Below are 27,154 nucleotides of genomic sequence, written 5' to 3' on the forward strand. Positions count from 1 at the left end.
TGCTATTAAGAGGAGTAGGACCCTGCAGGAAAGTCCAATTGTATTGTAGTTACATAGTTATAGAAGTATGGAATCTTTTTTTTTTTTTTTTGAGAGTGTCACCAAGGCTAGAGGGCAGTGGTGTGATCACGGCTCATTGCAGCCTCAACGTCCTGGGCTCAAGCGATCCGCCTATCTCAGTCTCCTGAGTAGCTGGGACTACAGGTGTGTGCCACCATGCCCAGCTAATTTTTGAATTTTTTGTAGAGACAGGGTTTCACCATGTTGCCCAGGCTAGTCTCAAACTCCTGGGCTCAAAGGATTCTCCCATCCTGACCTCCCAAAGTGCTGGGATTACAGGCACGAGCTACCACACCCTGCCAAGTATAGAGTCTTGAACAAGGAAATGCATATCGTCCTATATTTTTTTCCTAGTCAGATAATATCTAGACCATTAACCAGAAATCACCCAGAGGTCAAAAAACAGGGCGTCAAAGGACCCAGAAACCAAGTCTTCGAATAACAACTGAAGACACTGTGGAATTGTGTTTGGGAGACAAGACTCTCAGGATGTGCTGGCTGTCTTCAGAGGATGCTTATTGGAAGAGGAGTCAGACAGTCCAGACAGAAGGCACAGCCAGGACCTCTGGAGAGGAGTTACAGGAAGACATATTTTGACTCATCATAAGGAATAAGTTTCTAATCATGAAACCATCCTCCACTGAAACATGATCTATGGAAAGGAGCAAATGTCTCACCTTCATTGATGTTTGTATTCATTGATTCTGGGTGATCATCTGATAAGGATGCAGTGACAAGAATCTTGCATTTGCTGGGGGTGGGGGTGTGGTTGAGGATAGTCTGGTTTATCTTCCAAAGTTCCTTTCAATTCCTCTGTGATTCTATACACTGTACCCCTTCCTGATCGATGTCCCTAGCCAGGGTGGCCAAGGCTAAGTCAAGTATGCTAAGGGATTGGAGGGGCAGGGATATTGAGAATAGGGTGAATGGAAGGATGAGGAGTTCCCAGCAAGCTTGGGACACAGGAAACCTTGGGGCAGCTTCCTCCTGGAGGTTTCAGGACTGGAAGTGCTGGAGAAGAAGTGTGATGCCTTGTCCTGAAAGCCTTCTTCTTTGAAAGCAGCTTCTAAAGGCAGTGAATGGAGAAGAGCGAGGAAACAACCCCAATACCACCAACAGAGGCTGGAAACTCCTCAGGCTGTTTAATCTTAAGAATGATGCATCTGTTGGCCAGGCACGGTGGTTCACACCTGGAATCCTAGCACTTTGGGAGGCCGAGGCGGGCGGATCACCTTAGGTCGGGAATTCAAGACCAGCCTGACCAACATGGAGAAACCCCGTTTCTACTAAAAGTACAAAATTAGCCAGGCGTGGTAGCGCATGCCTGTAATCCCAGCTACTCGGGAGGCTGAAGCAGGAGAATTGCTTGAACCCGGGAGGTAGAGGTTGCGGTGAGCTGAGATCTCGCCATTGCACTCCATCCAGCCTGGGCAACAAGAGCAAAATTCTGTCTCAAAATAAATAAATAAATAAAAATACAAAATTAGCCGGGCGTGGTGGTGCATGCCTGTAATCCCAGATGCTCGGGAGGCTGAGGCAGGAGAATCGCTTGAACCTGGAAGGTGGACGTTGTGGTGAGCCAAGATCATGCCATTGCACTCCAGCCTGGGCAAGAAGAGCAAAACTCTGTCTCAAAAAAAAAAAAAAAAAAAAGAATGATGCATCTGTTGGGGATGCAGTGGGGTAAGCATCTTCAGTAAGCAAGATGTGAAGAGGGGAAAGAGGGAAGGTGAATGTGGAGGAGAGGGTGAAGGAGGGCGCTGGAATGGGTAGTAGAATCCCAGCAAAGGGCGATTTGGCTGAAAGGGAGCGTGATAACAAGGGTGGGGGTGGGGCCAAGAAGCAGCCACCATGTGTGGGTGCCTCTGTGCGTGCAGTCATCTTTTTCACATCATTGTGGATCAAGAGAGGAAATGCCCACTTCTGGAAGAAAAAGCCACAAAATGAGACTTGGAAGGGAAATTGATCAACATCTACAAAACGGCTTCTTAAAGGAAGCGGCCCTCAGACAGGACAGAGTTGAGGGAAAGGACAGAGGTTATGAGTGCCTGCAAGAGTGGCAGCCTGGAGTAGAGAAAACACTAAAGGTGGAGTCAAAAGACCTGAGTTCAAGTCCCAGCTCTGCCACTGGTTAGCTGTGGGATCTTGGGTAAGTTGCTCTCCCTCTCCGCCTCACGGATCTCCTGAATAAAAATTGAGGGTTAGACTGGATGATCTCTGAAGTCCTCTCTAGCTTGGTAGTCTATGAGGTTAATAATTTATGAGCAAACCAAGTTAATTTATAGGTAGAACATCATTGTTTTTCAGTCAGAAAATGACTGTGTAACTATGTGCTTTTCTTGGTGATTTCACTTTTTTTTTTCCTTTTAGAGATGGGGTCTTGCTATGTTGCCCAGGCTGGTATCCAGCTCCTGGCCTCAAGCGATCCTCCTGCCTTGGCCTTCCAAAGTTGATTTCATTTTTGTCTTCCAGTATTGTTTTACTGTTGTTCCCTTTGAAAAATTCTAACTTATCTTTTCTGAACTTGGGCTGAGAAGGGAAGGGGTTTTGCCCCTGTTGGGCAAAAGGATGGTGGCAAGTAGTGTGACCAAGTGCCCTAATTTGCCAGGACTTAGGGGTTTCCCAAGTCAAGGGACTTTTCAGTCCTGGGCAGACTGGAATGGTTGATCACCCTAGTGGTGAGGAAAATTAAGGTTTGGAGGTGGCTTGGAGGAGAGGTTGCTGGGAGAGCTCTTCTCCTGTTCTCTGTTGATTAGGAGTTTCCCTCATTATCCTGCTGACTTTGTGTGGCGGTTTCATTACAAGCCCCTTATTGGGGGTATAGGGAGGAGAAGTGAGGGCAGCCTTTAAACTAGTCATAGGCCCCAGTTGAGACAATTGTTGCCAGGAAAGAAGCTGAAATGCTTGACTAGCACTGATGCTGTGGGGGATTTTCCCTCTTTCTTCAAAAAAACAGAAAAGACCCAGTGGAAAAAAAAAAGTGATGAGTTGTGAGGCAGGTCGCGGCCCTACAGCCTCAGGAGACGATGCGCAGCTCATTTGCTTAAATTTGCAGCTGACGGCTGCCACCTCTCTAGAGGCACCTGGCGGGGAGCCTCTCAACATCAGACAGTGACCAGTCTGGTGACTCACAGCCGGCACAGCCATGAACTACCCGCTAATGCTGGAAATGGACCTCGAGAACCTGGAGGACCTGGTGAGTAGACATGGGTAGCTTCCTGTCGCCGAGGCCCTGTCTGGAATTCTAATATCCTTTGCCAGAGTCCAAGGGAGAGGGGACAGCGTGGGAATCCTCTCCCACTGTGGATCTGTAAAATCTAGACAGGTCAGTGAGCTCCCGCCCTTTAAGAGTTTATTTTCCGTTCTGTGGAAGACGCAGATAAGGAGAGCTGCTGTCCTTAGTAGACATCCTTTAGAGGAAGCTGGAAGACACGGGTTCAGGCCCCGTATCCTCCTCTGAGTTGCTATGTGACTGGGAACAGGATACTTCATCTCTCCATTCTTTCTCTCCTTTTCTCTTAGGGTCGGAATATGGAACTAGACAGGAAAGTACTTTGGAGGTTTTCTTACCGTAAGGAGGCTGGCATTGCTAATCAGTCAATGAATGCATAGCTGTTCATCTCTCGCCATATGATTATATCTTCAGGGCACTACATTCTGTGTTGGGTGGAGAAGTTGAGGACCTGGTCTTTGCCCTCAAATAGCTTCTTCTCTGGCCAGAGAAAAAAATCACTCACTGGAAGCTATTAGACAACAATTATGTGCTAAACTGAGGAAATGTGAGACCAGATGGTAGCAAGGAAGAGGATCCCAGCAGGCTGGAGTCAGGGAGCAGGGTGAGAAAACTGTTAATCTGAAAAATGTCTTGGAACCTGTTGTAGAATCTCTAGAGATAAGATATTCTTGGAAAGGTTTCTTAGGTGGGCTAAGAAAATGGTCCCCAGCACTACGCTGCCACCACTCAAGTCTCTCCAGTGAAGCGTAGTGGTGCAGTTGGTTGTCACTGGGCTCCCAAAAGATGTGTGTGTGTGTGGAGCAGCTCAACCAGAGAAACACAGGGTTCCTTGTGAGCTGACGGCAGAGGCTGGTTGTAAGGGTTTCTTGGAAACTTCTTCACGGTCTTTTCTCCCCCTGGGGAGAGGACTTGTTTCGGGGCTGCACTCTGGGTTAGATCATGAAGGAGCCAAACCCTGGCTCCTACCAACTCTCCTGGCCCAAACTTACCCTGAGATATTGTCTGACTCCCTCCTGCTCCCCTGGCTGGAGTGGACTTTGTGGAGTGGACTTTGTAGTTCCACCAACCATGTTCCCAGACTTGCTTGGAGAAGCCCGCCTCTTGCTTGCCAAGATCCCAGGGCTGGGAAGTGTAAGTAGGACACAGGGAGAAAGTGGGCAGAAGGGCTGACTACCCAAAGCCTGGCCCCTCAGACCCAAACCGCAGGTGGAATCAGAGCCGGACCATTCATCTAATCAGGACCTGCTTCATAATTTGTGGGACCCAATGCAAAATGAAAACATGGGGCCCCTTGTTGAAAAATTATTATAAATAAGAAGGCAACAGCAGAGCACTAAACCTCGTGGGGGGTCCTGCTGGGTGCAGGCCCCATGTGACTGCCCCAGTTGCAAGCCCATGAAGCTGCCCTGAGTCTAACCACAGAGTATAGGCAATACCCCAAATCAGACTAAAAACCCACGGCCCCAAAGGGGCAATGTGCTCCCACCCTGGCCCCCGGTCACGGCCGCTGGCCTCGCCTGATTAGTTTATTGGGCGTCTTCCTCTGCCTGCAGCTTCAAACTGACCACGAGCCCTGACCCAGTTGGATATCTTAGTAACCGACTGGAGACCTGGCGGGTCCCAGCTTCTGAGAAACCTTAAGAGTTTCCCCTAACTGCACGCCTCACCTCACTGAGTGACCTACTAGAGACAGGTGGTGGCAGGGGGCAGGGGCAGCAGGGTATGTCCCAAGAAAACCTACATCTGGGGGAAACGGACCCAGTGACTTGCTTCATGTCACACCTCAAATGAGTGATCCTCAGCCAGGCATTCCAATATCTGGATCCCTCACTCAGAGTCTAGCCAGGAGCCCAGGAGTCCTAGGACCATTTGGGCTCTGGAGCTCTTCAGCCAGCCACCAGTGCCTTGTTCCCCCTTCACGAATCTCCTACATACCCTGTCTCCAGGGCCAATGTCCCCTCAGAACACAGACCCTCTCCTCTGCCCACTCACTGAAGAGCCGTGAGCAGCTTGGCAGACCGTCCCTCAGTGTCACAGTACAAAAACCCCGGGCATAGTGGTACAGGCAGGAGAATCTTGCATGTAGCAGCTTCTCAATAGGTATTTATTGATTTGTGATGCAGTAAAGGTCTTAGCTCACCGTTTTCCTCTAGAGTTAGTCCGGGTTCTTCTATTCCTTCTGCTTCCTATTCTCCTCCTTGTCCTTGCCCATACCAAGTATTGGTTCACATTCCTTGAACACAGGGTTTGACACTCTAATGTTGAGCTAAGAACTGGGGCCTTTTGGTTACACAAACTTGCCAGAAAAAAAAAAAAAAAAAGGAACTGGAGGCTCCTGGCCATAAGCCAGGTTGGTCATTCTGTATTCCATTTGTCCTCTTGAACTCAAAGACCAACTCGAGCTGCTTAAAATGTCCACTTCTTTAAGGCAAGGGCCGGGGTGTGGGGAGGGGCTGCTAATTTTCATGAATGAATGGTCCAAATAAAAAAAAAAATTAGATGGTTAAGAACCAGGAACAACAAGATTCCAGGTCCTGGGGTGGGCATGCCAGGGATCCATCCTGCTGGAAAGGCAGATCCTGGCAGACCTAGAGCAGACCCTGTCTATGAGACCCTTGATCTGAGAGCCTCCTTCAACAGAACCAGGGCCTGGGCTGGGGCATCCACAGAGGCTGGTCATAAACTATACCTCCAGCCCCACCCTGCACACCAGCCAGGAGGGGAAGCTGCTATAGCGCAGGGTGAAGCTGGCCCAAGCCCCAGAGCCTGGCTTTCTATGACCCCGCTCCATAGACAATTACCACACATCATGACTTCAGTGTGACCAGAGCATCACAGGCGACACAGCCCGTCCACGTGGACCATCTCATTTCATCATGGAGGTGTGAAGAAGAGGAACCAAAACCAGCTCAGGCTGTTTCTGGGCTTCATCTAGGGGAAAAGGAAATTCTCCACCTGCCCCCCGCAACCAGGTCAAAAGTCCCAGAGGAACCCCAGCAGAGGAGGCCCAACTGGGGTGTAGTTGGAGGGGTCAGAGATGAGGGAGAGCCCCAAAGCCAGGCTGAGGATGGGTCAGGGTCAAAGTGAATCTGGGTTCAGGCATACAAACTGCAGAGTCTCCGTCAGGAACTCTTGCTTTCCCCAGGGATGCAGGCTGCAGCTGATCCCACTCCTCTAGCAGAACGGCAGAAACAGTGGCCGCGTATGTGGACCTAAGAATCAGGACACAAGAATGAGCATTCTTTCAAGAGTGGTAGGGAAAAATATTTCCAACCCAGGAGATGGTTTCAAGAGGCTGCCACACACACCTGGGAGGCCTGTCTGCCTGCACCTTGGATTGTGTGACTGTATCCAAAGGGCAAAGAGATGCTGGTGTGCCAGGTGGGGCCCCTTTAAGCCTAAAGACTTGCTGCAGAGGCTTGGAGTAGCTTAAACTCTCCCCCTAAAACCACATCCAGCACAGTACCTGCTTCTAATGGCCAAAACCCGTGGGTAGAGATGGAAGAGGAGTCTCACAGACTCATCCCTGAAGGCTGTGGGTGTGGCAAGGGAGATGTGACAAATGGCAAGCCAGAGTCTCAGATGGTCTTTAGGGGTTATGGGCCTCCTGAAGAAAGACGGGGTAAGGGGTACAGACCTACACCCTCACCAACAGCCCAGTCTCATTCCTCCAGACCCCTGCACCCCTTAAGCCACTGAAGGCTGGAATGACAGGTACCCTGGCCAGCCCCACTCACAGCTCCTGACTCTCGGCTGGGAATATCCACACAGGGACATAAAAGGATATGGAGCTTGTGTGCTCCCCCTGGCCAGAGCAATGACTGGCGTCTGTGTGCAGACACCTCCCGCGGCCAGCATGACTCAAGCCTTGGAGTCCTGGGGTTCGGCCTGAGTAAGCCACGCATGCAGGCAGCCCTGCCCCCTCCTCGGGGCTGAGAAGCAAGGTCAGGCTGGGGCATTCACTGGCGGCAGAATGGACTAGAAAAACAAAGTCTCCAGCTACTGAGCTAGACGGAGATCACACTGAGAACCAGCTCAGCCCCAGGCAGGGCAGGACAGACAGAGAATCGGGGAGTGGGAGCGAGGGGCATTTGAAGGCAGAGTCCAGCCTCCTTCTTCCCAGGGCAGGAGTCTCTTCCCACACACTTGGGCTCAAATGTTCCTCTCCTTCCTAAAGGTACCATCTCATTGCTGGACAGTTCTGCCTGTTAGAAAGTTCTCCCTCGTTTGACTGAAACACTACCCCCTCAGCTTCTGCCCAGTCCTTCTAGACTGCCCCCTGGAAGCTCACAGTGAGAGTCCATTGCCGCCCTCTTGCCCATGGAGCTTCTTTCCAAGCCTTGACATCAGCCCTCGGGGACTCAAGTCTTCTCTTTCCCAGACACTACACCCCTAGTACCTGAAAATTTCCTCTATGGGCAGGGTTTTCCAAGCCCCTCAACAAAGTGGTCATCCTTGTCCAGACCAACCAAACTGGGCTGGTGTCAGCTGCCCACTTACAGGCCTCTGTTCACCTAGATGGAGGTAACTGTGGCCCGTCTGCTGGCCATGTCCCTCCCATGATTCATCTTAAGCTTGTAGGCGACAAACTCCCAAGTCTTTCTCACAAACTGTTGTTACCTGGTCCTCCCTAACTTATCCCTGGATGGGTAATGTTTTAAATCTGAGTCCTGGCTTGTATATTTTTCCCCATGCAATTTCATCTGGTTGGGTTGGACCCATGGTTCCAGCTTGTAAAGAACTCTGTGTTGCCTGAGAGTGCCCCCAAAGCTGGGATGAGAGTGCTGAAGAGGAGGGACCCAGGATAGATCCCTGAGGCATGCTAGACACCCCTGCCCAGTGCACCTGCTGACACAGAATCCCCATTAGCAAATGTGAGCTGAGCTCCATGCTGGCCAGTGCTGGGCAGTGGGGCAGCCTCATTATTTGGAGAAGTCAGGTGGGGCTTGGAGACTTAATTATCCAGGGAGGAGCCTGCATCCTATAGTGGAGGGAAGGAGAAGAGTAACATTTTGGACCCTACCACAGGCCAAGCACTTTGCATCTCCTTACACCCCCCACCTCCCCCTAAGCCCCTCAATACTGGACACTGTTACAGCCCCTGCTCCTCCCCAGTGCTCACAGCAATTTCTAACTAGATTCTAGCTCCACTCTCAGCCTCATTCTGGTCATTGTATTTCTTGCCTTCTTTGGGGCATGCAGCCCTGGCCTATGACCAGGCTGTTGTCTGCTGGGTGCCTGTCTAGGCCACATGCTGGTGTAGCCCATCTTGGCATCTGTGTCTATGCAAGGTGCGTGTTGCTGTCAAGAGTGTGTGTGTGCATGAAGGCCTTGGGTTTCTGCAGCTTTTCATGTCAAAGAATGGGCACACCGCTCACGCAAATGGTCTGCCCTGTGCTCCCTCTGGGCATGGGATTGGAGGGCTTCCTTCAGCAGCACATGCCCCACGGTATTCAGGATTCCTGATTCCTCAACTTCCCATGAGGCCAGAGCCAGCCTTGCTTTATTGCCTCTCTCCATAGTTTGGCGGAGATTGGGGGAGCTAGAACTCCTATGTGTGGGAAGTGGCTTTAACATGTGCCACTCCCGAACCCCCAAAACGTCTGTTTGACACCTCCTGCTGAGATGTGCTGTCAATTCCCAGCACCCCTCAAACCAGCTTCCTCCCATCTTACCCTCTCTGAACGCTGCCAGACAAATACCTCTTGGCAAGGAGGAAGACACAGGCCCCTCCCAAGCCCCCTCTAAATCTGGTTCTCAGGAGATGGGAGCCCTAGGAAGATGTCCCACTGCATTGACTTCAGATGAGCAATAACTCAGTCAGCCTGGAACCTTTGAAGGGAAAGAAATGCGTGGAGGACAAGCCCAGAAACCCAGGGCTTTCTGGGTCAGATAGGCTGGCTGGACCTAAGCCCTCACCCAGGCACAGCCAAGGTAGGTGGAGTCCAGCCCTGCTGACCGCCCCAGGCCCTGCTTATCTCCTCCCTGTCTGAACGGCTTGGCTCTGCGTGAAGACTGCTGAATTCCAGTATTAGTCAAGTGGGTGTGCTCAATGACGATATTGGAAATAGCTCCCAATAGAGAGAGAGCCCTCAAGATAGGATCTAGGATCAAGGCCGTCAAGGTTATTGGGAGAAGGCAGAATGCAGAAGATTACGGAGTGATTCCCTGCAGAGGCACTTGCCTAAGTCTCAGATTATAAGGGCTCCTGGCCTTCTCTGGGAAACTGCTTTCAGAGCAGGTCAGCACACATCTGTCCTATGTAAAACACATGGCCTTGGGAGGGGGACACAGAAGGCCTGCTTCTAAGACCTTGCCATCTGGTTAGAAAGTGGTCATCCCAACCCTGGGTGCTGTAATAAATGCACACGCACCATAAGGAGAAGAGCGAATTCCAACAGGGGAGCCGGGAAGGATGTCTGAAGATGGGATTGAATTCGGCTTTGGAGGAAGGGTGGAAATTAGATAGTAAAATTTGGAAAGAAAGACCTGCTAGGCAGAAGGAAAAGACCAAGCAGAGGTTTGGAGACAGGAATGCGTTGGGGTGTTGGGGAAAAGCCGGGGGGTGGTCTAGAGCAATAATATATTAATACAAGACAAAGTTTGAAAGGTCAGAGGAATATACATTTGGGAAGAACATAAAGGCTCTGTTGGGAGGTTAGACTTCATCCCACAGGTCCATGGTTTTCAAATGAAAGTAGAACCATTTTCTTCAATGAAAGCTTATGTGTGAAGCACTGCACAAGTCAAAAGTGGAGAGCTCTAGTTTAAAGTCAAGGAGGGGAGCCTGGAGCCCCAACACCACTCCCCACTCCAGGGGAACCCTGTGACACACACAGTCATGGGTACTCTAAAGAAAGTCCTTGGAGCTGGGCATTGTTGTCACACACCTGCAGTCCTAGCTACCCAGAAGGCTGGGGCAGGAGGACGATCACTTGGGCCCAGGAGGTCAAGGCTGTAGTGTGCTATGGTCACACGTATTAATAGCCACTGCACTCCAGCCTGGGCAACATAGCAAGACACTATCTATCAAAAAACAAAAACAAAGGTGTGTGTTTGGGGGAGAAATTCCATGGAATCCTACTGCATGGGCTGTTCCGCAATGAGTTCTAAACTTTATTTTTTAAAAAAAGGTTTTGTAGAGATGCGGTCTCGCTATGTCGTGCAGGCTGGTCTTGAACTCCTGGCTTCAAGCAATCCTCCCACCTAAGCCTCCCAAAGTGCTGGGAGCCACTGTGCCCAGCAGTTCTGAAATTTAGCCATGTGTGAGTGGCACTAAGTTTGGCTTACTCCAATCTTTTTCTTTTTTTTTTTTTTTGAGACTGGGTCTTGGTCTGTTACCCAGGCTGGAACGTAGCGGCATGATCATAGTTCGCTGCAGTCCCAAATTCCCTGGCTCAAGTGATCCTCTTGCCTTGTCTTCCCAAAGTGCTGGGATTACAGGCCTGAGCCACCATGCCCAGACTCCAATCAATCTTCTATTGATGAACATTATCACAAATATGATTTTTTCTTATAGTTGACTTTGCTATTAAATGTGAAATTGAGGCCAGGTATGATAGCTCATGCCTGTAATCCCACCACTTTGGGAGGCCGAGGCAGGGGAATCACTTGAGGTCAGGAGTTTGAGACCAGCCTGGCCAACATGGTGAAACCCTGTTTCTACTAAAAATACAAAAAAATTACCTGGGTGTGGTGGCAGATGCCTGGAATCCCAACTACTCGGGAGGCTGAGGCAGGAGAATTGCTTGAACCCAGGAGGCAGAGGTTGCAGTGAGCTGAGATCGTGCCACTGCACTCCAGCCTGGGCAACAAGAGCAAAACTCTACCTCAAAAAAAAAAAAAAGTGAAATTGAAAAAATAAGATAAAGACAAAAAACAAAAGAAAACCACTGCTTATAGGTGATGGGGAACCAGTAAAGGACTTTAAGCAGAACACTGATGCGATGGGATTTGTGTTTTAGAAAACTTACCCTGTCCTCTGTGCAGGAGGTGGACAGGATTAGAGAAGCTGGTGGGGATGGGACCCATGGAGAGATGGTCTCCTGAGCATTAGAGTGAAGAGAAGGAAGACTAGACTGAGGCAATGGCAGAGGGATGCTGCGGGAAGGGTTGGCAGATGGCTCTACCCTTGCACTGATGTATCTCCCACACCTCCTTCTCACAGACCCCCATTCCCCCAGAGCCAGAAGGAAAGACCCAGGTTGGAGAATGGGTCTGCTCGGCATTAGGAGTGAGTATGTGACCTACAACTGTGGCTCCTGAGAGGCAAGAAAGCCCTGAGGCACCCAGTGTGACCATCCCCTCCTTGTGGGGGTGCCTTGCTCTCCTGAAATGGGGGCACCATTAAGCCACCCAGAGCCTGGTGGACAGAGTACCATCCTCTGCCTCCCCGGGGCTCATCATTTATAGTATTGCCATTTTGAATACACATAGGTTGGTTATAATTGGTTTTGAATTGCCTGGGGAGGGGCTTGGGTAGGGAGGGTGGGAAGAACAGAGCTGGGAGGTGAGGAGGAACAGGTGCAGGGGACAGCTGTGAGTGAAAGGTGTGAAAACAGGCACATGTCTTCCTTTGTGGTTAGCTGGGTAAACAACCTGAGTGCTGGGGTGATGGAGGGGGGGTGATGGGGAGAGGAAGAGGAGGATGGGGAGGAGGGAACTTCCGGACACATCACGGGCACGCCCCCTGCACTTGGAGCAGGCTCTCTCCTTCTCTCCTGCCAGTCTCCCTGTGTTGCCCTCACTTTCTCCTGCCTCTCTCTGCCTCTGGGCTTTCTGCTTCTGAGTGCTCCTAGCTGCAGGGAGGTTGCCAGTGATGGGAAGTAGCAGGGAGCCTGCATCTGCTGCCCCTAGAAGGAAGCCCAGGCAGGGTTGTTCAGTGGGAGGTATTGGCTTTGGAAGTAGATAAACGTCGGTTCACACAAACCTGATCTTTAGCAAGACACATCTGTGAAATAGGAATAATATTACATACCTTGAGCGGGTTGTGCATATTGAATCAGATGGGAGGCTATTACTGCCATTTCAGTGATAACAGAGACAGTCAGGAACAGGGAGACCCATAAGGAGGGAGCCCGCAGGCCACGTCAGCACCCGCCCGCCCCTAGTCCCCAGCACGATGCTAAGTTGCAGTGCCCGACTGTTCTGCTCAGAACTGGAACAGATGGGTCCTTGTACCAAGCAGGTCCATTCCCCAAATTGAAGCCTGTGACTCCAGCCCCCAAGGCTGCAGGCTTCCGTACATGAGGACCCAAAAACACAAGCTGACTTACGGGGTCCAGCCCTTCAGCACTTACAAAGCTCAGCCACCCGCACGCCTCCCTTCATCTGCGCCACCACTCTAAGGAATCCGGTCCCTTTGACAGGCGAAAAACTGAAGTTGGAAAAAACAAAGTGATTTGTTCAAAATTGAAATTGGAAACTTGACATTTGGTCAGTGGGCCCTATGTAGGAAAAACCTCCAAGAGAGCTAGGGTACCTCTCAGAGAGGAAGGACAGGTTCTCAGGTCCTCACCCTCCCGTCTCCTTGCCCTTGCAGTTCTGGGAATTGGACAGATTGGACAACTATAACGACACCTCCCTGGTGGAAAATCATCTCTGCCCTGCCACAGAGGGGCCCCTCATGGCCTCCTTCAAGGCCGTGTTCGTGCCCGTGGCCTACAGCCTCATCTTCCTCCTGGGCGTGATCGGCAACATCCTGGTGCTGGTGATCCTGGAGCGGCACCGGCAGACACGCAGCTCCACGGAGACCTTCCTGTTCCACCTGGCCGTGGCCGACCTCCTGCTGGTCTTCATCTTGCCCTTTGCTGTGGCCGAGGGCTCTGTGGGCTGGGTCCTGGGGACCTTCCTCTGCAAAACTGTGATTGCCCTGCACAAAGTCAACTTCTACTGCAGCAGCCTGCTCCTGGCCTGCATCGCGGTGGACCGCTACCTGGCCATTGTCCATGCTGTCCATGCCTACCGCCACCGCCGCCTCCTCTCCATCCACATCACCTGTGGGACGATCTGGCTGGTGGGCTTCCTGTTTGCCTTGCCAGAGATTCTCTTCGCCAAAGTCAGCCAAGGCCATCACAACAACTCCCTGCCACGTTGCACCTTCTCCCAAGAGAACCAAGCCGAAACGCATGCCTGGTTCACCTCCCGATTCCTCTACCATGTGGCGGGATTCCTGCTGCCCATGCTGGTGATGGGCTGGTGCTATGTGGGGGTAGTGCACAGGTTGCGCCAGGCCCAGCGGCGCCCTCAGCGGCAGAAGGCAGTCAGGGTGGCCATCCTGGTGACAAGCATCTTCTTCCTCTGCTGGTCACCCTACCACATCGTCATCTTCCTGGACACCCTGGCGAGGCTGAAGGCCTTGGACAATACCTGCAAGCTGAATGGCTCTCTCCCCGTGGCCATTACCATGTGTGAGTTCCTGGGCCTGGCCCACTGCTGCCTCAACCCCATGCTCTACACTTTCGCCGGCGTGAAGTTCCGCAGTGACCTGTCGCGGCTCCTGACCAAGCTGGGCTGTACTGGCCCTGCCTCCCTGTGCCAGCTCTTCCCTAGCTGGCGCAGGAGCAGTCTCTCTGAGTCAGAGAATGCCACCTCTCTCACCACGTTCTAGGTCCCAGTGTCCCCCTTTATTGCTGCTTTTCCTTGGGGCACGCAGTGATGCTGGATGCTCCTTCCAACAGGAGCTGGAATACTAAGGGCTCACCGTGGCTAAGAGTGCCCTAGGAGTATCCTCAGCTGGGGTAGCTAGAGGAACCAATCCTCATTTCTAGAACATCCCTGCCAGCTCTTCTGCCGGCCCTGGGGCTAGGCTGGAGCCCAGGGAGCGGAAAGCAGCTCAAAGGCACAGTGAAGGCTGTCCCTACCCATCCGCACCCCCCTGGGCTGAGAGAACCTCACGCACCTCCCATCCTAATCATCCAATGCTCAAGAAACAACTTCTACTTCTGCCCTTGCCAATGGAGAGTGCCTGCCCCTCCCAGAACACACTCCATCAGCTTAGGGGCTGCTGACCTCCACAGCTTCCCCTCTATCCTCCTGCCCACCTGTCAAACAGAGCCAGAAGCTGAACACCAGGGGATGAGTGGAGGTTAAGGCTGAGGAAAGGCCAGCTGGCAGCAGAGTGTGGCCTTCAGACAACTCAGTCCCTACAAACACAGACATTCTGCCAGGCCCCCAAGCCTGCAGTCATCTTGACCAAGCAGGAAGCTCAGACTGGTTGAGTTCAGGTAGCTGCCCCTGGCTCTGACCGAAACAGCACTGGGTCCACCCCATGTCACCGGATCCTGGGTGGTCTGCAGGCAGGGCCGACTCTAGGTGCCCTTGGAGGCCAGCCAGTGACCTGAGGAAGCGTGAAGGCCAAGAAGCAAGAAAGAAACCCGACAGAGGAAAGAAAAGAGCTTTCTTCCAGAACCCCGAGGAGGGAGACGGATCAATCAAACCCGGCGGTCCCCTCCACCAGGCGAGATGGGGTGGGGTGAAGAACTCCTAGGGTGGCTGGGTCCAGGGGATGGGAGGTTGTGGGCATTGATGGGGAAGGAGGCTGGCTTTGTCCCCTCCTCACTCCCTTCCCATAAGCTACAGACCCGATGAAACTCAGAGTCGGAACGGAGAAAGGTGGACTGGAAGGGGCCCGTGGGAGTCTTCTCAACCATCCCCTCCGTGGCATCACCTTAGGCAGGGAAGTGTAAGAAACACACTGAGGCAGGGAAGTCCCCAGGCCCCAGGAAGCCGTGCCCTGCCCCTGTGAGGATGTCACTCAGATGGAACCGCAGGAAGCTGCTCCGTGCTTGTTTGCTCACCTTGGGTGTGGGAGGCCCCTCCGGCAGTTCTGGGCGCTCCCTCCCACCTCCCCAGCCTTTGACTGGGTGGGGAGTCAGGGAACCCTGCCCTTGTCCCACTCAAGCCAAGCAGCCAAGCTCCCTGGGAGGCCCCACTGGGGAAATAACAGCTGTGGCTCAGGGGAGAGTGTCCTCAGGGCAGAACAGCAAGGAAGCCCTAAGACGCCCATTTTTTCTCTGAGTATCTCCTCGCAAGCTGGGTAATCGATGGGGGAGTCTGAAGCAGACGCAAAGAGGCAAGAGGCTGGATTTTGAATTTTCTTTTTAATAAAAAGGCACCTATAAAACAGGTCAATACAGTACAGGCAGCACAGAGACCCCCGGAACAAGCCTAAAAATTGTTTCAAAATAAAAACCAAGAAGATGTCTTCACATATTGTATTTATATATTTATATTTATATATATATATTTATATAATGGTACAAAATGGCTGGGGGTATGGCCATGGATGGAGGGAAGAGTAGGCTGGCCTGTGGCACGGGTGGGAGGAGAGGGCACTCGGCCTGCTGCGATCTGACCCCTCTCTCCTCAGGGCAGGAAACACAGAGTCAGACAGTTTGGGGGGTCTTGGGCCAGGGGTGGAGGGCTCAAGGGCACAGGGCCCAGGCTGAGGCAGGGCGGGCAAAGCGCCTGGCAGGATGAAGGGCAAGTGGCCCCCCAAACACAGAGGCCCTGGCCATGGCCCCTGGGAGGTGACCGGGGTGAGTCAGGGGCCTGTTGTCAGCCCCAGAGGAAGCGCTGGACCTGGCCGATGGTGGGCCGAGAGGACAGCACCAGGCTGGGAGAAGTGGGGCGAGTTCCCTTTGTGTTACAGCTGCCAGTGCGAGACCAGGCCCTCCAGGCCAGGAAGGCTAGGGACGGGTCCTGGTAGAAGACACCCTGTCTAGAATGGCCCTTGGTCCTGGAGGTGGGGCGCAAAAGGCCTCAGCCAGGGAACTGCCCTGCCACCTCCCAAGGCAGGAAAGGAAGTGAGAAAAGGAGAAGTTTTTTACTCCTGGGGCCAAAGTAGGGGACAAACACCCAGTCGTATATGGCTTCAGCTCTGACCAAAGGCGGATAGGAAGCTCTCCTGGGGAGGAGCAGGGAGCCGAGGGGAGGCAGTGGCTGTGCCCGGGTGGGCACAGACAGATCTGGTACATGGCCCTGAGCCCTGGGCAGAGGGACAACCTTGCCGGTGAGTGGGCAGGCAGAGAGGAGGCGGCAGGATGCTGTTTCCCCGATTCCATCCTCAGGGGGTGGAGACTGGAGGGGAGGTGCACTGACTCAGACGAACTGTTCTCCCCCTTCTTTGATAAGAAGTAGGTGGCAGCAGCCTCTGGAAAAGTCAGGGCCCTGGAGGTTACCTGGCCCAGGGCTACTGCAGCCACAGGCCCCAGTGGCACCATGCCACCCCTTCCATGGGCTCCGGGCCACACAGCCACCGCCTCTTCCTCCTTTCCTTCATCCCAAACTGGGACAAAAGACTTCAAGTTCTGGCTAAGATGTAGCAGCAGCGGATGCCCGGGCATCCAAAGTGGGAAGCCAGGGCCCCATGTCACCGGTGTGGGCAAACACACATGCACGTGCACACATGTTCTCCCTGAATCACTCAGCAGCAGACAGGCTGCCGCCCTGGGGGTCTCAGCCCTGCTAGGGCTCACCAGGTGGAAGCCTAGGTGGTCTGACCTCAGTTTAGGAGTGGGTCATTTACGTCATCTTACCATTTGGGGAGGGGACAGGAATGGTATCCCTTAGGGACCCAGAGACACTGCAAACAGTGGGTGGCCGTGTAGGGCTGCACATCCCTGGGTCCAGGGGAATGGAGGGAGCAATAACTTGAAGAAGGGGGAAGGGTTTCTTTTATCCTTTTTTTTTGTGTGACTTCTATCAAAACACAGAAATACAGCACACGCACAAACCAGCACAAAAGCGCAGCGCTCTATTTACAGCTCCGGCTGGCACCTGCCCACCTGGCCAGCCGCCTGCAGGGAGGGGCGGGAGAGGGGTCAGCCACATCAGCAGGGAAAGGACACGAAGCAGGTAAAGACAGAAGGAAAATGGGTGGGTGCAGAGAAACCAAGAGGGAGGTGGAGCTCCAGCAATGCGGACACGAGGAGACAGCAGCAGAAGGGGCTGGGGGAGACCTGACCTGTCCTTCCTCTCTCCCCCCAGATTCCCATCCAGGACTCCAAAAGCATAGCTGAAGGGGGCGTGGCGAGTGCAGGGATGCAGGGAAAGAGGTAAAATAGAGAGGCTCCATAGGAATTGGGAGGAGTAGGGGAGGGGCAGTCCTGGTGGCCGAAATGGAACCAACCCCAATCCAAAATCCCCCACCCCACTCTGCCACTTCCCCCTAAGCTGCCAGCACATCTGGTTTCCACAAATGCCACTCCCTACACAAGCCCCCTCCCACCCCCTCCACCCCACCCCGCGACCCAGGCCATTCCAACATTGAGGGGAAGAACTTTGTTAAGGTTATCGTATTTGCAACATTGCCCCGGCTCCAGACCCGGCAGCGACTTCTAGAAGGGCAGGTTGGCCATGCCGCCTGGTGCCGGGAGGTAGCCCATCTGGCTGTCCAGGGACACACTGCGCTGCCGAAGGGGGTGGGACACCATGAGGTTCTGCTGGGGCGGGGGGCCCATGAGGGAGCCCTGCGGGGAGAGCATGTGGGGCGGCTGGCTGTAGACCTCGCCCCCCACGCCCCGCTGCTTCATCAGCATGAAATTCTGCTGGGTCATGAGGCCTTGTGGAGGGGACATGACCCCCTGGTGCAGGCCATGGGGCACCATCCCCTGCTGTGGGGGCACGCCTGTCCTGCCCAGCAAGGACATCTGTCCGGGGTGGCACATGGACATGTTGAGCCCCCGCTGGACGCCCTGCTGGCCTGGGAGGTTGGGAGGCCGAGAGGGAGTCTGGTCCGCCATCATGTTCTGCAGGTTCATGAGATGCAGATTGGGGGGCTGAGCCTTGGGGGGCTGGTTCTCGCTCTTGGGGAAGTACTGGAGGGTGCTGCTCGGCTTCTCAGAGGGGATGATCCTCGACAAGTCGAACTCGGGGATCCCCGTTGGGGTGGGCCGGATCACCTCGCTCAGCTCGGGGTCGTTCAGCACTGATGCCACCCCAGGGAGCACACCTGGTGGGTATGCGTCGCCCATGCGCCCAGCCATGGCTTTGCCCATCAGGTGCTGCTGGGGAGGCATGGGGCCTGGCGGCTGGTTGGGCAGGTCCTCGGGAGGCAGGGGCATGCCTGACGGGTAGTGCTGCTGCAGGCCAGACCCCCCGCCCCCACCCCCAGTGGGGGCCATGGCACCATGGGGCTGCTGCAGTCGAGGGGGGAAGGGTATCATCTGGGAGGAGCTGGGCACCGGGCCACAGGGGGCATTCAGGGAGTCGGGGCCCCCTGGGGCCATCATCATGGAGTTTTGAGGGGGCCCCCCTGTCCCCTGTGCGTTGGGATGCAGTGGAATGTTGGAGCCCAGAGGGGTGGGGGAGGGCAGCATGGCAGGCGGGGGCTCATGGGACAGGGGCTGCTGGCCTGGCAGGTTCATGCCCATAGGGCTCTGGGCAGCGGCTGAGTTCAGGTGCATCTGGCTGGGCTGGCTGTTGCTGATCCCTGTAGGGAATAGAAGACAGGGAGTCAGGCACGGTGCGCCCAGGTCGCAGAGGGTGCAGGGCTCAGGCCTTTCCCACTCCCAAGCCAGGTGGTGCCAGGGGTCGGAGTTTTCACCACTGGCTTCCCCTGGCTGGGAGGGAAGGGACTGGAGGCATTGAAGCTAGAAGCCAAGAGACCAAGCTCTGGCCCAGTTCGCCAGACACACCACCAGGTGTTGGAAAGACCACTTGAGTGCTCTGGGCTGGGTTTCACTAATGACTCCAGTGAGTGGGAACAGCATCCCGGAGCCTCCACCCCCACGCCCAGGGCCTTCAGAGGCACAAAAAAGCCAGCACAACCACAGCTTTGCTCCCCGCTCCCAGTGCCCACACCAGCTGGCCTCCCTGGGGTCCTGGCCTGTCCTCGCACCTGGCCCGGAGCCCTGCGGTGGTGGTGGGGGGGGCAGCAGGGGCCGGTCGGGCAGCAGCTCGTCGTCTGAGGTGGCGATGGTCTTGATGGCATTGTGGTAGAGCGGGGTGGAGCTGGGCATGGCGTACTTGGACATCTGGGTCATCATCAGTGACAGGGGGTTCTGGGAAGGTGTGGGGTCTGGGGAGGAAGTGAATGGTAGGCTGGGGTTCATGAGGCCGCTGGGAGGGTTGGCGGGAGGTGCTGAGGAGCTGCTCCGGGGGCCGCTAGGCGGGAGGGTACCTACAGAAACGGGGAGACAAAGAGAGCAGGGGTGACTGGGGAGGGGCAGATGAGTTCGGCTGTGGATATTGCGGAGGTTTAGGAAGAGGTCAGTTCCCCCCAAATCACCTGGTCCTTCAGACACACCCACAAGCCCCCACTATCTCCAGAGCCCACCAGTCTTCAAGCAATCCTCGCAGCTACAGGGCTCCAGGCAAGGGGAAGATCCCAGGCCCCAAGTACGATCACTCAAAATGCCTGGGAGACTCATGTGGTACCCCCTGAGAAAGCGCACAAATGTCATCATCTGCCCCATGAGCAGAGCCATCCACCTCTGGGCCCGTGGTACAGAGGCCCTTACTCACTCACCGCCCAGCCCCAGCACGGACACACTGCTCAGCGCCTGCCTGCCCAATTGACTCACCCTGTTCCACGTTGCTCAGGGTGGTGGAAGAGTTCATGTTGAGAGGCGGCTGCTTGCTCTGGGAGACCCCAGGGCTGGGCATGGCCGTCTTGGGTGAGGCAACCCAGCCTGGAGAAGGCACCGCCATGGAAGGAGACTTGAGCCTGCTGGGCGAGCCAGTGGGCGAACGGACGCTGAGGGAGGAGCCGAGGACCTGGGGCGACTTGAGAGGTCCTGGCGGGTTGGCAGAAGGCAAGGGCACCATCTGTGAGGGAGTCTGGGGTGACTTGAGGTTGGCAGAGGGCGAGGTGACCAGGGGTGAGTGCACCTGGCTAAGGGTGGGCGACTTCAAGTGCCCCATGCCCGGTGAGCCCATCTGATTAATACTGATGGTGAGGTCCGAAGGCCGCCTGCCTAGCCCCCGGTTTGGGGCTGAATGCACGGTCCCGGGAGGATTGGACACAGGGGGCAGAGGCATGTGGCTGAGCCGGGTGGTGCCCACGTTGCTCATGGGCATTGAGCTCTGATCAGGGCTGAACATGTCTTGGGTATTGCCCATGTCCTGCGACATGGCTTGGTAGGGTCCCTGGCCCCCAGAGAATCCCTGCTGGCCCTGGTTGGGAAACTGTGAAGGCATCAGCATCTTCTGCGGGCCGCCCATCACGCCACTGCTGTTCTGGGCCCGAACCCGGGCCATCTCCTCAGGACTGAGGCCCTGGGGCCCCATCATGTCCCCAGGGCCCCGCATCTTCTGCGACATCAGCATCTGCTGCTGCGGGGTCATCTGCACGTTCAGGTTCATATTCATGTTCATGTTGACATTCATGTTCATGTTGAGGTTGCCTGGCCCCATGGGCGGGTCCACCTCCCTCAGCCCAGACTGTCCCATGGGAGGGCTCAGGAGGCCCCGGCCACCACCAAACTCCATGCCCATGGGAGTGCCCGCCAGGCCCTCACCACCAGCCATCTGCCCGGGAAACATGGCAGGATCCATCTGCCGGTGCGCCTGCATCATCCGCTCCATCTCCATGCTCTGTCCCATGCCACTGCCTGCCATGGCCAGGGGACGCTGCATGCCCATCGACCGCTTCTCCAGCAGCTGGTGCCGCAGCAGCTCCTCACGGACCCGGGGGGTCATGAATCGCTCCGCCTCACCCTGCCCACCTGGGTAGGGCATAGTGTTCTGGGCAAAATTGCTGGGTCCCCCCATAGGGGGCAAGTCTTCGGTCCAGCCCATGCCTGGTCTCACGGGCCTCTGCATGGCATTCATGGGCACCTCCATGGGCATACTCTGCATGCCCCCAAACCCAGGCACCCGTTGTATCTGGTTGCCTGGGAAACGGGGCCCAGGAAAGGGAGGTCCGCCCCGGAGCTGCATGGGATCTTGAACATCCATGGGCCCCCGCAGCTGCGCACCCATTCCAGGCGGCCACTGATCCCCAGGCTTGCTGTGGTAAGGAGGCGGGGGGCCCCTCACCATTATGCCCCCCATGCCCATCATGTCCTGCAGAGGACGGCCCCCATGCAGCCCAATCTGTTCCTCTTTCCGCCGTTTCTCCTCGTAGTACTCCTCCTGCAGCTTGCGCCAGGCCACCTGCTCGGGCGTGAGGCTGTCCTGGCCCAGCCTCTGTATCATCATGTTCATCTGCTGCCCCATGTCCCCACCCGGGGGGTGCCCAGGCACTTCATGCTCCAGCGGGGGGCCCCCTAGGCTCTGTGTCTGTGAAATCATGGACTGCAAGGGTTCCTCGTACTTCTTCAGCCCGCTGGGAGGGGCCGTGGGTGGCTGCTGGGGGGGAGGGGGGGCTTGTGCTGGTGGGCCCCCCTCACCCGCTCCTCCTGGGGGCCCCTTGAGGAAGGGCTCAGTCTCTCCACTACGGAGCAGCAGTCGCTCAATGTCTCGCAGCGTCTGGAGGGACCGTTCCCGATGCTCCAGCTGCTCTTTGGACAAGCCCTCTGAGCCCACCAGGCTGCGCTGCCCGTTTCCAGGGGCAGCTGCCTCCCCCAGCAGGGCAGGGCCAGGGGCACAGCTGGGGTCTCCTCCAGGAGGCAGAGGGTTGTTGGCGGTGGTAGCCGTCGGGGTGTTAGGGTGGGTGCCCCCAGTCCCACCACCTGTGCTGGCAGCTCCCACCGAGTTGGGGGCCAGGTCCTGACTGCTGTCCTCAGGAGGCCCCTCTGGGGGCAGAGCAGGCGGGGCACTGCCAGGGGCCGGAGGTGGTGGCGGCGGCAGTGGAGGTGGCTGGGACTGCGGGGTGCCTGCTGACGGCGTGCTCAGGGGTAGCGGTTCTGGGGTAGGGGGCACTTTAGGGGCCTGCGGAAGGACAAAGAGAGCATGAGACAGGTAAGGGGACGTTCTGCCCAGTCCTGCTGCTCACAGAGGCGCCACGCTTACCTGGTCAAGCTTGGCCCGGGGCACGTTCTGCTGGTGGTAGGCGAGGATGGAGTCGGCCCGGCCCTGCAGCACTGCCTCTGCAGCCCTGCACAGAGTGGGGGCACCGACAGCTCAGAGAGGTGAGCAGGAGGGAGCCTCACCCTCACCCACCCCACCCTGCCCCTGCACAGGGCTCCCTCGGAACCCCAGGCTGAGAGGTGCTGGGCAGAGAGAGAGAGACCTGGCCTGCCCACCAGGCACTTACGTGTTGGCCAGATGGGTGGTGAAGACATATACGAACTGCGAGGGAGGCTTTCCGGGGACGCCCCCGCCCCCGCCCCCGCCCCCAGGGGCATCAGGCCGAAGGCCAGGAGGAGGGCCGTGCGGGGCGCCTGGCACGCTGCTCTCGCTGAGGGGCAGTTGGGTGGTTTGGCCGGGACCCAGCTGTGGGGCCGCCATGGCTGGGTCTGCTACATTACAATCTGCAGGAGGAGAGAGGAGAGGGAAAGGGGCTAAGTGGTCCAGACGCAAGGAGGACCAGCTGATACCCCCTCCCACTGATGCTCACAGCCTTACAGCTCGTGCCCACAGGGACATTTGATGTCACTATCTGGTGTTCTCACCAGGCTGGTTTCCACGATGGCAAGAGTGGTGACCATGTGGAGAGCGGGGACAGAGAAATTGTGTCCTTTCCACAGGCTCCCATGGGCCTGGCATTCTGCTGGGGACTTAATAGGTGTGATTTCATCTCATGAACACACCCTGTGAGGAACGTGTCACACACTCCACTTAACAAAGGAGGAAATAAGTTCCTCACCCACGGTTACACAGCCAGATAGTGTAGAGCCAGAACTGAACCCAGGGCAGGGACTCTGAAGCTCTGCTCTGAGCTCTGCTGCTGCCCCTCACACTGGGTAAGTGTATGTGCACACAGTCTAGTGACCCAGTTGGGGAGAAGGCAGAGAGGGTGCACAAGCTGATGATTCAAATGATGGATGGTTTTTCACTCTAGCCCCACTGCTAACTGACTTTGTGATTTTATGAACCAGACATCTCTCTAAGCCTCAGTTTCTTCATCTACAAAATGTAAAATACTAACCTCCTCCTTGCACAGGGGGCAGGTCAAAGAAATATATTTTTTAACAGTAAGTTTAAATCAATGTCACAGACTAAAAAAATCCATTTGAAAAACAGAGAGCCGGGAGCAGTGTCTCACACCTGTAATCCCAGCACTCTAGCACTCTGGGAGGTAGAGGTGGGCAGATCACCTGAGGTCAAGAGTTCAAGACCAGCCTGGCCAACATGGTGAAACCCCGTCTCTACTAAACGTACAAAAATTAACTGGGCATGGTGGCGCATGGCTGTAATCCCAGCTATTCAGGAGGCTGAGACATGAGAATTGCTTGAATTTAGGAGGTGGAAGTTGCAGTGAGCCGAGATCACACCACTGCACTCTAGCCAGGGCGACAGAGCGAGACTGTCTCAAAAAAATAAATAAATAAATAATAAATAAATAAATAAATATAAGAAAGAAAAAACAGAAAAAGCTGACATACTGGAAACACTCTCAAGACAGACCAGCTGCCCTCAGCACCAAGGGAAGTTTTGTTCCATGGTTATACACTTGACTGTAAGTCTTAGCGTAGAAAAAAATCTACAACGGGTCTAGGTGAGTGGGTAGACCCATTCGCATGCCAGGAAAAGCAAGTCACAGTGCCTGGCCCGCAGACAGTAAGTACCAGCATTCTCAGTTAATGGGAGACAAATTGCCTGAAGCTGTCTCCATCGAGCCAGGGCAGTGACCACCTTCCCATGGGCCCAGTGTCAGGCTGCCCTCTTTGGAAAAAGTTTCTTCTCCACCTTCTTCTCTGATGGACCCATCCCAAAACGGCCCTGCTCTGGACCCTATCTATCCAATTTTACATAGAAGAGCAGAGCCAGAAATTTGCGGGGGAGCTTGAGAGCTGACCTCAATGTGTGAAGGCTGCTGAGGAGCTCTTGGATACGAGCTATGGGGAGAGAGGCAGGGCTTAGTCCAACAAGGAACTTTCTAGTACAATAACAATGATAAAAGCTAACATATTATATGTATAACCTCATTTACTCCTCGTACCAACCCTATGAGATAAATAATATTCTTACAGATGAGGAAACTGAGGCCCTTTCCCAAATTTACAGAAATAACCTGGGTTGCAAACCAAGGCAGCCTGATGGCAGAACTAGTCCTGTCAATGTCTACGTTCTATCGCCCCTCCAGTAAGAACTCTTTAAGAATCTAAGGGCAGGCCGGGCACGGTGGCTTATGCCTGTAATCCCAACACTTTGGGAGGCCGAGGCGGGCAGATCACTTGAGGTCAGGAGTTCAAGACCAGCCTGGCCATAATGGTGAAACTCCATCTCTACTAAAAATACAAAAAGTAGCCAGGCATGGTGACGCATGCCTGTAATCCCAGCTACTTGGGAGGCTGAAGCAGGAGAATTACTTGAACCCAGGAGGTGGAGGTTGCAGTGAGCCGAGATTGTGCCACTGCACTCCAGCCTGGGCAACAGAGTGAGTGAGACTCTGTCTCAAAAAAAAAAAAAAAGAATCAGGCCGGGTGGCTCATGCCTGTAATCCCAGCACTCTGGGGGGCTGAGGCAGGTGTATCACCTGAGGTCAGGAGTTCAGGACCAGTCTGGCCAACATGCTAAAACTCCACCTCTGCTAAAAATACAAAAATTAGCCAGGCATGGTGGCAGGTGCCTGTAATCCCAGCCACTCGGGAGGCTGAGGCAGGAGAATCGCTTGAACTCAGGAGGCAGAGGTTGCAGTAAGCCGAGATCGCGCCATTGCACTCCAGCCTGGGCAACAAGAGTGAAACTCCGATTCAAAAATAAATAAATAGATCAAAGAATCTAAGGGCAGTACAACTAAAATAGTCACAATAATCGCCTTGAGTATGGATGTTAGTAATTTCTACTTTGTATTTCCCTATGTTTGCCAGGCACAGTGGCTCACTCCTGTAATTCCAGCACTTTGGGAGGCCAAGGCATGAGGATCGCTTGAGACCAGGAGTTCAAGATCAGCTTGGGCAACATGGCAAGACTGTCTCTACAAAAAATACAAAAATTAGCCAGGTGTGACACATGCCTGAGCCCAACTACTTGGGAGTCTGAGGTGGGAGGATCACTTGAGCTCAGGAGTTTGAGGTTGCAGTGAGCTGTGATCACACCACTGCACTCCAGCCTGGGTGTCGGAGAGAGACCCTGTCTCTAAACAATAAATAAATAAAACTCACAAAGTTTCTACAATGGTGCAGTCTGATGTGACATAAGTGAACTGGAGGTGGTGACTATGGGGGGAGGTGTCTGGTCTGGGAAGCAGTAAAAGGTTCTGTCATCAAAGGGTTCAGCCAGAGTCTTGGTGACCACCAGGTTAGTCCCATGGGGGAGAGAGAACTGATACAGGATGGTCCGTGAGGTGCCAGCTAGCTGTAGAGGTTTGGTATTTGAGCCTCTGCACCCCTGTCACAGACACAGTCTGCTCACTCCATAACATTTGCTGACTCTCTTTCCTCCTCTGTAATTGGCATCATGATAACACTGACCTCACAGGGCTGTTGTAAGGATTAAATAAAACAGAGTAGCAAAGTAGCCAATGTACTCTTTTCTTTCTTCTTTCTATAGTCCCTGCCTTCAAGGAGTTCACAATTTAATAGTCTGTGGCTAGTTTCTTTTTCTTCTTTCTTTACTTCTTTCCTTTCTTTCTCTGTCTCTCTCTCTTTGTAGAAATGGGGTCTCCCTATGTTGGCCAGGCTGTTCTTGAACTCCTGGGCTCAAGCAATCCTCGGGTTTCAGCTCCCCAAATTCTGGGGATTATAGGTGAGAGCCACCACACCCAGACTCTCTGGCTAGTTTCTTAAGTCTCTCACCTCAAAAAGATGTAAACTTTGAGGGAAAAAAAATGTGTACAAACTTCCCAGGGGCCGGGGTTACGTCTGGCTCTCCCGCATCACTCATGGAACGACAAAATATAGGCGGATCCATAAAAGAATCAGAGGAGGAGTGGGCATCCCTCCATACCCACTTCTTGTCCTGGTGACACACCCTGGGTACTTGCCAGGAGTCAATTAGAGGTTAGGGAAGGGCACCAGAGACACAGCCAAGTGGCAGCTCACACCCAGGCTTAGCAGGGCTTTGCACAGCAGAGCCAACTGTCCGACTCCCAGGGACACTGGGAGCCGGACGCTTCACCGCCCTCCCTCCACTAACCAGTAGGTGGCAGCATAGGCCAGGAATTCACAGGTAGAGGTGTAGGTGATGTGACCAGGAAGGCGGCCACTCCACCCTGCCCCACATAGGGTCCCTAGGGAGAGGGGCCACTGAGCACCTGGAAGGCAGAGGCGAGGCTGTTGCAGTGTAGGGAGGGACAGAGTCTGAGAGGTAGGATGGGAGAGAAAAATCCAGGGCTCCCAGTCCTCACTTCTTTCCCAGGCTCAGTCCTCTCAAGTCCATCCCCCAGGAACATCACGGGCTACAGCACCCTGGCATCAACAGGCACTCACTGTGGGTGGCCCCAATGGGCTTGTCGTCCTCCTCACTGTCCGGTCCAGAGCACCATTCGTCCCCACTGTACGGCTGCTTCCGCTCCAGCACACAGCGTCGCTTACTCCGCGGCGCCACCTCTGCCCAGGCAGGACGGAGGAAAGAGTGAGTGCCCAGAGGTCCCATTATTCTCCCACACCCAGGGTCCCTCCCAGACCCACTCTCTAAGATGCCCCACCCTAGAGGGCACTGCCCAGGCCATGATGGGCACTTCGCCAGCCCGTGGCCCCCACCACGCCACCATTTGTTTCTGATTTCTCTCTATAGCCCCATGCCTGTCTCCCCTCCCCCCCAACACCAAGTGGAGCATAATCCCCAACCACAACTGGTTCTAATTAGGGCTGGAGGGGAGGGGGAGCTGCTGCTACTCTTCCAGGCCCCGGTGCCTGCTCCCAAAGG

At 54.6% G+C, this 27,154-nt stretch overlaps 2 protein-coding genes across 9 annotated transcripts in view; one reads left to right on the top strand and one right to left on the bottom strand.

Moving 5' to 3' along the window:
* Window positions 1–3,072: 3,072 nt before the first annotated feature.
* CXCR5 (C-X-C motif chemokine receptor 5) lies at window positions 3,073–15,513 on the top strand. 4 transcript variants are annotated; one of them, XM_054438839.2, is made up of 3 exons: window positions 3,073–3,256; window positions 3,583–3,896; window positions 12,837–15,513. In XM_054438839.2, exon 3 carries the CDS (start codon window positions 12,921–12,923, stop codon window positions 13,902–13,904), a length of 984 nt encoding a protein of 327 aa, XP_054294814.1. In that variant the 5' UTR covers window positions 3,073–3,256; window positions 3,583–3,896; window positions 12,837–12,920; the 3' UTR covers window positions 13,905–15,513. The 4 variants fall into 4 exon arrangements, with proteins under 4 accessions (XP_054294814.1, XP_063528256.1, XP_054294813.1 ...); XM_063672186.1 differs by having other exon boundaries at window positions 3,073–3,896; XM_054438838.1 differs by lacking the exon at window positions 3,583–3,896.
* BCL9L (BCL9 like) overlaps window positions 15,378–27,154 on the bottom strand; it is a 29,846-nt gene continuing 18,069 nt past the window's right edge. For all 5 annotated transcript variants that reach the window (XM_063672185.1, XM_054438835.2, XM_054438836.2 and 2 more), the window contains 6 exons: window positions 26,716–26,835; window positions 22,437–22,653; window positions 22,193–22,277; window positions 19,822–22,111; window positions 19,137–19,418; window positions 15,378–18,728 (listed from right to left, as the gene is read on the bottom strand). In XM_063672185.1, coding sequence (XP_063528255.1) covers window positions 17,635–18,728; window positions 19,137–19,418; window positions 19,822–22,111; window positions 22,193–22,277; window positions 22,437–22,653; window positions 26,716–26,835 — 4,088 coding nt within the window. In that variant the 3' untranslated portion in view covers window positions 15,378–17,634. The remainder of the gene's footprint in view (window positions 18,729–19,136; window positions 19,419–19,821; window positions 22,112–22,192; window positions 22,278–22,436; window positions 22,654–26,715; window positions 26,836–27,154) is intronic.

Source organism: Pongo pygmaeus, chromosome 9, assembly GCF_028885625.2.
Source record: "Pongo pygmaeus isolate AG05252 chromosome 9, NHGRI_mPonPyg2-v2.0_pri, whole genome shotgun sequence".
NCBI lineage: Eukaryota > Metazoa > Chordata > Mammalia > Primates > Hominidae > Pongo > Pongo pygmaeus.

Bases quoted from the DNA above. Each gene is read 5' to 3' on its own strand.
- CXCR5 (XM_054438838.1), top strand. From the start codon at position 3,206: ATGAACTACCCGCTAATGCTGGAAATGGACCTCGAGAACCTGGAGGAC. The intron at 3,257-12,836 runs GTGAGTAGACAT...TTGCCCTTGCAG, and splicing joins TCGAGAACCTGGAGGACCTG to TTCTGGGAATTGGACAGATT.